The 11,976-nt window shown below is 35.8% G+C and overlaps 2 protein-coding genes across 2 annotated transcripts in view; one reads left to right on the top strand and one right to left on the bottom strand.

Moving 5' to 3' along the window:
* Positions 1–55: 55 nt before the first annotated feature.
* LOC107736934 (coiled-coil-helix-coiled-coil-helix domain-containing protein 10, mitochondrial-like) lies at positions 56–1,175 on the bottom strand. The gene is made up of 2 exons (XM_016548322.1): positions 962–1,175; positions 56–384 (listed from the first exon to the last, which is right to left on the bottom strand). Exons 1-2 carry the CDS (start codon positions 1,003–1,005, stop codon positions 126–128), a joined length of 303 nt encoding a protein of 100 aa, XP_016403808.1. The 5' UTR covers positions 1,006–1,175; the 3' UTR covers positions 56–125.
* Positions 1,176–2,786: 1,611 nt separating this feature from the next.
* The window catches only part of mmp11b (matrix metallopeptidase 11b), a 24,468-nt gene continuing 15,278 nt past the window's right edge, over positions 2,787–11,976 (top strand). Inside the window, exon 1 of the mRNA XM_016548273.1 lies at positions 2,787–3,030. Within this exon, the coding sequence (XP_016403759.1) occupies positions 2,926–3,030 (105 nt within the window). The 5' untranslated portion in view covers positions 2,787–2,925. The remainder of the gene's footprint in view (positions 3,031–11,976) is intronic.

The following is an 11,976-nucleotide window of genomic DNA, read 5'->3' as shown; positions in this document are numbered from 1 at the left end:
AAAAATGTGGCCACTACAATTTTTAAATGGCAATGGCTGCAGAAAAAGTGGGCAGCAGTGTTACACTCTGTAAAAAAACAAGTTGTGATGATTCGTCAAAAATGTTTTTCACCGAGAAATATGTTTTAGAAATATTTTTCAGGTATCACCTGATATGTGGGTGCTGGTTTGGGTGCCTCTGAGCTGCTGCTGCTGCCTCCACTGAAAGCACCTGTGATAGCACTGCCCATCACGTGCCCTACGGCCGAGCCGACTGCCACTCCAGCAGCTGTGGTGGCCATCTGGGCCATGAGACCTGGCTGCTTGGGCTGGGCCATGGCAGGGGCCATTGCCATCGGAGGAGGTGGTGGTGCGGGGGCTGGGGCATAGGATGGGGCAGGAGCACTGAGAAGAAAACAAGGTGAAATAAGTTCTAGAATAACCAAGTATAAAACCACTTACGTCACTATAAAATCCCATAAAAGTAGTTACTTAACTTATCTTGGCATATGCCTCGTAAAGAATATACATAGAAAATAGGATATAAAGAATGAATATTTTACATTAACCAGAATCAGAAATTAACCAGAAATGTCTTTGAGCTGCTTTTGGCAACTTCAGATGGAAAGAAGATAATGTCTTAAACCTGGTTTACGTCATAGGCTACCAAATGACATATATTATGCATAAATAAATACATTTAAATAAATAAATACTAAGCAGATATTAAGGGTTTTCCACTCCTGGTCAGTAAGAATAACATGTTTTTGGTTTGACCTTCCACCTACTGTTCTGGATGTATTTGAGATACGCAAAAGGAATAAGCAAACAAACAAACATTCAGTCTAATGTTTTTATGAGCAGTCTGGTGTTTTTCTTGAATGATGCTCTTCTAACGTTACCCCTACATTTAGTCAAAGTTAGCTTGCAGCTCGCCAACGCAGTGTGCGTTACAATACTATCAGCCAAGTGTCTGAGATACCTTGCTTGTGCTGGTGAAGGACGACTGCGACTTCCTCTTGCCATTCCAAAAGTAGATCGTAACCGCAATCAATCCCCAATTATTCTTATAAGGTCGCAAACAAGCGCGAAGGTAGTTAGATAAACTCTATCCACGGACAGACTCCTGAATGACAGCCGGTAGACGCACGTGCCTTTGACCTTGTGGTTATACATTTGTGGCGCATGCGCGCGTCAGTGTTCTAGAAAAGAGCATCGATTAAGAAGTTCTTTTTTTTTTGACGTATGCGATTAGTTATTTTTATGTAAATATAGTATGTGTAACCATTCCATTTACCCTTAAGCGTTTGTTAAATTTTCTAAACCACCATGGTAGAACTGTAGAAAATTATATTTTCTTATAAGATGCGTGACGTTCAACATGTGAGAGGATTGATTGATTTAATGGTATGTAGAATTATTTGTCTTTTTTTTTTTCGTTTTCTAAGTTCATCTGTTTGCAAATCCGAAAGCATTTCTCAGCCTCATGTTAATAAACAAACTTTTTGTAACACTTTAGTAAAGGGGCCCATTCTCACTATAACATCTGTTGAGACAGACTTTAAAGCTTTATGTTTTAATATTAGTAGTTTAAAAATGAACCTATTATACAGTAGTTCACCCAAAATTAAAAATTTGCTGAAAATTTACTCTCCCTCAGGCCATCCAGATGAGTTTGTTTCTTAATTGAAACAGATTTGGAGAAATTTAGCATTACATCACTTGCTAACCAGTGGATCCTCTGCAGTGAATGTGTGCCGTCAGAATGAGTTCAAACAGCTGATAAACAACTCACAATAATCCACAATTAATTCACACTCTAGTCCATTAATAAACATATTGTGAAGCAAAAAGCTGTGTGTTTGTAACGAACAAATTCATCATTAAGACTTGAAACTGTTGCTTTGTGACTAAATACGAGTTCTCTGTTGCTTTCTCCAGTGAAAAAGTTGTCTCTTCTGAATCAGGAGAGAAATAAGCACGGAACAAGCACTATTTGCGTGCAAAAACATTCCAAAACAGTTCTAAACAAATATTTTGGAAGATTTTGATGTGAGCGGACAACAGGGGGTGGACTTTCTTTTTTTTTTTACTGGGGGAGATGTTATGTATTATGGACTCGTATTTTGGCCAGAAGCGGCAGTTTTAAATTAAAACACATTAATGATGGATTTGTTTATTTCAAACACGCAGCTTTTCACTTCACAAGAAGCTAACTGATGGATTGAAGTCATGTTGTGGATTATTGTGATGTTTTTACCAGCTGTTTGAACTCTCAAGACCCTTAATTTGTTTGTAAGTGGTCAAACTTACAAAATCAGCAGGGGATCAAATAATTATTTTCCCCACTGTATATATATATACTGTACACGTATATATATATATATATATATATATTCATTTATTTGTAAATTAATTAAAAGCTAATTTATTTTTAATTAGTAAATTAATATAATATGCAAAAGAACATGAGGGTTAAATGAAACAGGCGCACTTCATAAACTGGCATAAAATCACAAATTGTAACACTAGCAGGCAGACACGTTGTCAATATAGCGACTGACAAAATGTTAACAGCATATCATTACTTATCCAAATGTTAGAGAGGACAGTCACTATCTAAACCTCTCTTACTAAGCCACATCACTGAAAACCAATCCTGCTCTCTACCCACCGTCGCCCCTCTCGCGACGGAGCACGCCAGAGGTATGGAGGGCTGGATCACGTGATTGCCGGCGAGCTTGCCACTCCAGCCTCTGAAAGAAAAGTGTAATTTGAAGAAAAGAGAACAAAGAAATCAGAGAGTATAAAATCCCTCGGCTAGTCTGTACTTGGTCAGAGTAAAGCTCGACAGACAGGCGCGCGCGCTCTTCCCGCCTTCCCTCGCGCTCGTATAGTAAAGTGGGCCGCGCGCAGGTGGTGCGTGCAGCTCTGAATCCGATCAGGATGATGCGATCTGCACAGCTTCTCGCTGCAGTCTTATGCTGCTTAGTGTGCATTCATTCTCTACCGGTACCAGACGGAAACAGCCACAGGTACAAACCTGCAGCGGTAAGTGCATTTAAAAATATTTTAAGCAAGTAGAAGATAACAAAAGTTACTATAACTTGAAATAAAGATAACTTGAAATATATTAGACATGTTTTGTTAAGCAAATGCATACACAAATAATGTAAACTAATTCTAAAATAAATAATTTCAATATGAGTTATTTGCACTCCATGCAAATACTATATAAGCCTCAATAGAAGGACTATAAAATATAAAAACATTAAAAGCGAATGAATTTCAAATTTGCATGCAACGTTGCCATTCACCTGTTAGGCATCTACTCAAGATATGCTACTAGAATAAACAAAATTTATGTATATGAAGAAGGCAATACCTGCAGAGAGCTCATTTATATATTTGTATTAGTGAAATGTGTGGCAACTGTAGATTTATAACACAGACATAATATTATCTAAGATTTTTGTTTTGAAAGAACAAAACTGCTTAGTGTAGTTCATGTTCAGTATGTTTGCAGTTGTTTAAGGGGTGGGATCTACTGTAGAAGTTTGGATTGTTTTCAGGTTATGTGTATGTGGGTCAGTGAGTCATTGACGGTGTCTGAAAAGGCAACTGCATGGTTGCCTAGTTAGTGAATGGCAGCATTTTGTGTATGATGGTGCCGAAACTGTTTCAAACAGGCTTCCAAAAACATAGTAACATACTTTCTAATGGTCTAAAACAAATTCTAGTCAACTTTAGTGATGACCAAGCAAACATTTAGTTAATAAAAATGTAAAAAAATGTATTTTTGTATAAAAATGGAATAACAGATTTAGAAAAAATATAGAACATTAAAATTGAAATTTATTTATTAACTTTCTCATAATTTAACCTCCCACACAATGTTTTTAATGGAAAATCAAGCATACATTAATGTTGCCTTCAAAAACAACCAGATGAAGGTATCTTGGTAGACAGGATGAGGCGCAAATGTTTGAAACCTTGTTGCTTATACATTGCATGCAAAGTCAGCATTTTTCAGCAGACATAGCCATTGTTGAATGAATTATTATCATGTCTTTTTATCCATATAGCTCAATGCTATTATGTGGAACCCACCCAGCTCTTTGTTGAATTGGTTTCAGAAAAAAAACTATAATTGTGATGTAGTCTTTATGGTTTAAAATTCCTGCTGATCTTCGAAGAACTAAAATCTGACTGTAAGAACTTTGTTCTGCACAAAGAAAGAGAGGGCTTGTAAGGCTTAGAGGAAGTGGACAAAGAAGAACTATACAGATGGCTGTTGTAACCCAGTTGGCAAAGATCCATACAGAGATTTTGCCAGGGAAAATATCAGGCTAAAAACACGTATCTGTGAATAAAAGAGCTGAAATGAGTAGTTGTAACAGGGTAGAGAACAACTGAACACCGTCTTTTGTCTACCTTTTTCGAATGCTGAATAGCCACAGACACACAAAGCATTACCACAAAATGACAATGAAACATTACATGCTGTCAAAGCATCTGGCTATAAAGAGCAGCTTAATTTTATTGTATGTTTGCCTTGACACACTTTGCCAATCAAACAGGAATGGCATCTGCAATCCAGCTCAATATAACAAAGAGTGAAAAATTTAAGGGGGTCTGAATACTTTCCGTACCCACTGTATCTATCTATTACCACTATATGCGTCTATCTTTCCGTCCATTCATTCATTTTCTTACCCATTCTAGTCATCCTTGTTAATCAGCACCAATTATTCAGTTTGGGTTATCCTTATGACCCAATCTCAACATATGAAAGAAAAGGACATACAAGTTTAGATTGGAGCGTATAGGTCAGGGTCAGTTGCAACACACCACCTGTGGAGCCATTTGGTTTAGGTTTCTTGCCCATAGGCACAAACAAGAGCATGATTGACACCAGAAACCCTGACGTACCTGGTTCTGATTCAAACCACCATTTTTCCAGTCACCTGACCTTTAGATATAGAACCTCTCGACAGCTGTTTCCTATCTCTACAGAAATTACAATACAAGAGAACTTATGCTCTTGAAATACCTTTATTTGAAGTTCATTGTTGTTCCTGGCAATGCATCAAATGTTACAGTGCAGTTGACTTTCACACATTGATATTAGCTGGTTGTCATCGCTTTCCCTTTCGGGTAGAACAAGTAGGAACTATTAAAAGATTCAAAAGCAGTAGTATTTTGCCTCCCTAGACTTAGATTTAGGCACTAATGGTCTACCTCGGATGCACTACACTTTTCTCTACATGAACATCTTCCATCAACATCATTTTCCCACTAAACAATTTTTTTAGTGTAATCACTTGTATATCAACCCCAATGCATGTAGATCTTTGGAGGTTTTTGCGGGTAAATATTTACATTAGTCCGGTTTCCTCTGGCATGTTCATTTATTATCTCTAGTTGTGGCCTACTTTAATGTGCCAGAAAATGTCCTTGTAACAGATTGGAATTTCTTGTTGGTAATTTTTCTCTCGACAAAGGCATGCTTCAGAGAGACAATGAGACCCATGCAGCCAGGATGTTTGGATCGTAGTTGCACTGGAAATAAAAAGCCAAGCCAGAAAAGCAGGATGGTAGGAAGTGCTCTTGGCTGTATTTCTATGGCTTGCTGAGTCAGTAGAAAACAGTCATCCAAATGTAGAAAGTCATTTTGGGTCTATTTTGGAAATGCATGATGCTTCGCTCTTGATGCCGGCTGTGCTGATGAATGTAAGGGATCTGACATCATCCGGATGCCCCAGAGAGAAAGATTTGGCTGGCAACAAAGAGGTTATCCTCAGAAACCCTATGGAGATGGCATGATGCCAGGCAACTCTCCAACTCTCTCCAAACCTTCATCGTGCACTGACATGTCAGCTCTTTTCTTTTGTATTTCCCCTAAAGGCTTCTCACTGGCTCAGGGTCTCTGTGTTTTGTTTCAGCATTACTGTATCATGTTTTTACCCACTGACCTATTGACCTACAGATGCACATGCTGTGAAAATAGTATGTTTTTTGTTTATGGTGTTTCTTCCATTCACATTTCTTCCTTTTATATTCCCAAATGTTGGATATTCGATATTACAAATGTAGGCGTTAAAACTAATAGTTCGTCTGTATTGTTTAGAACATGGCAGGTCTTCCCACAGGCACAAATGCCTGATGTTTGAATGCATGAGACTGCTGCCTAAAGTAAAATAATTCCCAGTTGTTTTTGTTTCTCAGCTGATGAGAGGCATATATCTGTCAGGAAGGTATCATAAAAATGTCAACAATTTGCACAACGTGATGAGGTTTGGAAAGAGACACCTTTGTTTTATATGGAACACGTGTGGCTACAAAGGTAATTCTGAAGATGTTCCAAGGGGACTCTGAATGGACTTCCATTTTCACATGTTTCACTACATGCCAGGTGGATGCTGTAAAATACGCCCAGACATGAGGAATGTCTGGTTAAGAAAAGGTTCTATGATTTGGGCTTTTGTTAAAATGAGATGCGTGTGTGGATGTATTACAAGCAAAGATTTCTTAGCACAGTCCCTCAATAGTGCAGTCACATTTGATCTTTTTTTGAATTGGTCTTAAAGGAACAGTTCACCCAATATTCCCCCCCATCAAAACTCTTCTTTTGTGTCCTATGAAAATACCCTTATGTACAGTAGTTCCAGTTCCAAATGTTGATGAGTAAATAATGACACTCAATGAATAATGTTTTTTCAGAAAGGTTTCAGTTTAATTTAGCTGTTAGAGCCACCACAATTATGGAGCAGTATTTCACAGGATCTAAAACTAGATTAATAGTTGGGTTGTTTGTTGAAAATAATGATGTTTTGGCTGTTTCTTTCAGGACTTGGCTTTGACTCTATGCTTATAGCAGTTTCAGCTGCTAATATGCACTTATGTACTATTACATCAGCAACCTGAGCCGTCTTGTTTGTACTTAGCACCTCCACCTCTTATTAAATACTGACTGCATTTGGTTACAAAAGTGGGTCATGCGTTCATAGTATTTCTATGATTGTTTTTTTAAAGGACACATTAAATGTATTAAAGTTGATAGTAAAGATGTATATAATGCAAATTAACTTTCTATTCATCAAAGAATCCTGAAAAAAGAATCACTGTTTCCACAAAAATATTAAGCAGTTCATCTGTTTTCTCAACTTTGATAATAATAAGGAATGTTTCTTGAGCACCAAATCAGCATAACAGAATGATTTCTGAAGGATCATGTGACACCGAAAACTCAAAATTCAGCCATCACATTAAAATATTAAAATTGAAAACATATTTTAAATGTCAATAATATTTCAAAATATTCCCGTTTTTACTGTATTTTTGATTAAATAAATGTAGCCTTGGTGAGCATAAGAGACTTCTTTCAAAAACGTAAAACAATTTAACAAACCCAAGACTTTAGATTGATTTGTGTAGGATTTGTTTGTTGGTTATTAGTGTTGAGCGATATGCTCAATTTTTATATCGTCCTATCGTCAGCCTGTGAGATCGCCGATACACGATATTATCGTGCTAATTTATGTAATTATTTACTAGTTTCATTGCGAGAAAGTGAACCAACTCCAGCGTAAGGCTAAAAGCAGCCTAATGTTTTTAATATGACTGAATTTGTATTTAACATGATAACAAATTAATAGAAACATCATAAGTTACTAATTATAATGCTTACATTTCCTCAGTTATTCAAAAAGCGGCTACAGAAAACGAGCAAAGAACATTATAACAAGCAGTCTAGCGCGAGTTTATGCACTTTAAAAACACTCCCGTTAAACTCAGTGAATCTACACTATATGATGAATACATCTCTTATACTTACATCGCACGTACATCTGCATTTTGTTGTTTATAATGAGAGAATTCGCGAGTCAGAATTCAGTCAGCGGCGCGTTGAACAACAGAACTCCGCTGTTTCATCGATGACTCATCTGAACTCCCCTGATTGGCCATTGCATTCATAAGGTCAGCATAATCATGTGCGATTGGTTAGAACGCGCAATACTGTAAAAACGCGGAAAAAGAAATATAATGTAACAAATAAGCCCTAATATTAATTAGATAGTATTACTAGCCTGATTAATAATAATAATAATAATAATAATCGTCTTGCTATTGTCAAAGGCATCAGCCACAGGGGATATCTCTGTCTATCGTCGATACACCATACTATCGTCTATCGGCACAACCCTATTGGTTATACAGAATTTATCTATTAAATGTTTTTAGAAGGGGAAAAAACATAGACTGTCTGCTGAGTTTTGGTTTGAAATGGGGATATGTGTGTGTTTATTTTGGCTCAAGGGGTCTGTTTTGTTGATTTAGGCTTTAACCTTTCACCCTTGACTCCTTTTGAACCTGAGACTGCCGGGTGTTTTTCTTCCACCTCCGTCGCCCCCTAAGTAGACTCGAGGCCAGTTTGTCATCGCTGAGAGGTTCCACTGCTCTACAATAAGCAATCTTGACTGTTGTACAAAAAACTTGCCTGTCTCCAGGTTGTTTAGAGACTGCTTAAATTACATGCTTTCAACATGTATGACCATTTAATGATGGTTCAGCCCATGGAAAGTCCATGCGCACTCAGCAGATTTGAGAGAAACAAACTGAGAGCAGATAAAGCGCAGTGAATTCTTCACTTCTATCTGTGGAATTTGTGCAGTTCCTCATTGCCGGGGGTGTGGGGTCATGTTTTTAGCAACGCTATCAAGGATTTTTACTAAGGTACTATGTCTCAACTTGCCCACAAATATTTGGTTGTTTTTCCTTTTATTTGTTAGAATTTGTCTTGAGTTACACTGTCTTCTAACCAGATGCTATACGCAACAAGTTTCCAGCAATAAGCAATCTGTCTGCCTGCACTGAATGCGAAACTGTTTGTTTGTAGCCAGTCAGATGATATTTGATGTTTGATGCATTATAGAGTGCTGCAGGGATGACATATTTTCATAGGCCAAAACCCGGAAACAAGTTAGCATTTTAGCACTTGGCCTACATTTAGCTCTTACTTCTGGCGACTGCATTTAGGCTTGTGAAGATTATCATGATGTACAAAACATATAAGAATCATATACTTTCGTTGGTCACAGAGCTTATTTTCGGCAGTAATCCAAAAGACACTGGACAAATCGTATTGGGTTTTTGTCAAGGGAACCAGGGTGATGCTAACTTCAGGTTAGCCTACAAAAAAAACTAAAACATAACTATATTATGTGGAGCTTGATTTTGAACCAATGAGATTTTAAAGTGGACAAAATGTCATGTCACTCATCCTTTGTTGTGGTCACAAGAATTGCTGTTTGTCTAAAAAAAAAGTCCAAAACCTCAAGAAAATGGCCACTCATTTTTAGTCACTCTAAAGCCACTCGCTTTAGTCTGTTATACATCTTCATCATAGTTGGTCCTGTCTGCTTTCAATGATAAAGTAATACTTAAACAAGTGACTTTTTTTCTTTTCAGACTTCCTGCTTTATATTTCTAAATGTTTTATGGTTGTCTAAATATAGCTTGTGCTTAAATTACAGCTTTTAAAAAGACTCCCTATGGCTACGAGTGGCGGAATGATTTTTAAATGCATTTAAAAGAAATAGTTCACCCCATACCACCCCTGGCCTCTTAACCAAGAACAAATTAGAGAGAAAGAAGGGGGTATAGAGAAGGAAAGAGAGTGATAAAGAGGTTTCTAAACCTGCACAGCTGGAGTACAGAATTGGTTTGGGAAGGAGAGAAATAGGGACGATCTGACTTTCCCCTCCAGGCAGCTAACCTCCTACAGAACCATTTCCTTGAAATTTGGGTGAGGAAATTGACTGTGATAAAGCTTCTGGCAAATTATCAATGACTTAAGACCAACTGTTGCACAACTATAATATCGCTAATTTTGCTCCCAGCAAGGTCTTATTTACACCTTCACCTTACTGTTTGTCCAGCCAGAACACCCTAGCAACCAGCTAGCATTGTGTTATTTAAGCATTAATTATATACTATTATAGCATTTATTCATATTTCACATTAGCTTTTATTTTTATACTTTAGTTTGTTCATATTTTGAATTTTTAGTTTATTTAAGTTTGTATTTAGTTACCTTTTCATTTTAGTTTGCGAGTTTTTAATTTTGTTTAATTTTTATATATTTTTTAATATTTCGATTTAACTTTCATTTATTTTTAATTCAGTTTTTTTAGTACTTCAACCTAAACTTATTTTATTTCTGCTAGTTGCCAGGCAACATTTCTAATTTTCGTTTACATTTATTTATGTTTTTCATATAACATTTATATTTTATTTAAGTTTTATTTCAATAAACTAAACAAAATTTGTAATAGTTTTAGTTTCATTTCATTTCATTTCATTTCATTTATTTATATAGCACAAATACACACAAATAGTTCACCCCATACCACCCCTGGCCTCTTAACCAAGAACAAATTAGAGAGAAAGAAGGGGGTATAGAGAAGGAAAGAGAGTGATAAAGAGGTTTCTAAACCTGCACAGCTGGAGTACAGAATTGGTTTGGGAAGGAGAGAAATAGGGACGATCTGACTTTCCCCTCCAGGCAGCTAACCTCCTACAGAACCATTTCCTTGAAATTTGGGTGAGGAAATTGACTGTGATAAAGCTTCTGGCAAATTATCAATGACTTAAGACCAACTGTTGCACAACTATAATATCGCTAATTTTGCTCCCAGCAAGGTCTTATTTACACCTTCACCTTACTGTTTGTCCAGCCAGAACACCCTAGCAACCAGCTAGCATTGTGTTATTTAAGCATTAATTATATACTATTATAGCATTTATTCATATTTCACATTAGCTTTTATTTTTATACTTTAGTTTGTTCATATTTTGAATTTTTAGTTTATTTAAGTTTGTATTTAGTTACCTTTTCATTTTAGTTTGCGAGTTTTTAATTTTGTTTAATTTTTATATATTTTTTAATATTTCGATTTAACTTTCATTTATTTTTAATTCAGTTTTTTTAGTACTTCAACCTAAACTTATTTTATTTCTGCTAGTTGCCAGGCAACATTTCTAATTTTCGTTTACATTTATTTATGTTTTTCATATAACATTTATATTTTATTTAAGTTTTATTTCAATAAACTAAACAAAATTTGTAATAGTTTTAGTTTCATTTCATTTCATTTCATTTCATTTATTTATATAGCACAAATAAACACAACAGGAGTTGACCACAGTGCTTTACAGAATATAAAACTAAGATACAGATAAAGAAAGAAAGCAATAAGACATAAAAATAAATAGAACATAATTCTAGTTAAAACATAAAAGCGTATAGTTAACAATAAAAACACTGCTAGCATTGCCTTATAAACCCTAGCCCTGTGTTATTTTAATATTATTTACAGTAGCATTTAATAATATTTTGAATTAGCTGTTATCTTTGTATTTTAGTTAAAGTTGATATTTTTCATTTTTCAGTTTACATTAAGTTTTAGTAATTGTGTTTTGTGATTTTGACATTTGATTAGTTTTTTAGATTTCTATTTAGCTTTAATTAATTTTTTTTATTTCACTTTGAATTTTAGTAATTTACTTAAACTTAGTTTATTTCAGGTAGTTTATTTTACTTAGTTTAGTTGCAGTTAGTTGCCAAGGCAACGTTCCTAATTTGTTTATGTTTTTTTCCTAATTTGTTCATGTTCATTTTGATATTTTATTGCATTTTATTTTGAATAGTTTTGGTTTTAATGAACAATAACAACATTGCTAGCATCACCTTAGAAACCACCCAGAACATCTTAGCAATGACCTAGCAACGCCCTGGGAACCAGCCAGAATACCCTAGCAACCGAATAACAATACACTAAAACACAACAACACCTTAGCCACCAAACAAACCCATTTTAATGGTGTAGCATCTATAAATTAAGGTCAAATATACATTAGATTGACAGCTTATGTGTGTGTTGACAGGACTGGCCTCAAAAGACCCATCACCATGGCCTGAAGAAGAGGGGCCGA

The sequence above is a fragment of the Sinocyclocheilus rhinocerous genome, unplaced genomic scaffold (genome assembly GCF_001515625.1).
Source record: "Sinocyclocheilus rhinocerous isolate Xijiao unplaced genomic scaffold, SAMN03320098_v1.1 scaffold192, whole genome shotgun sequence".
NCBI lineage: Eukaryota > Metazoa > Chordata > Actinopteri > Cypriniformes > Cyprinidae > Sinocyclocheilus > Sinocyclocheilus rhinocerous.
This window is presented reverse-complemented; position numbering and strand designations above follow the sequence as displayed.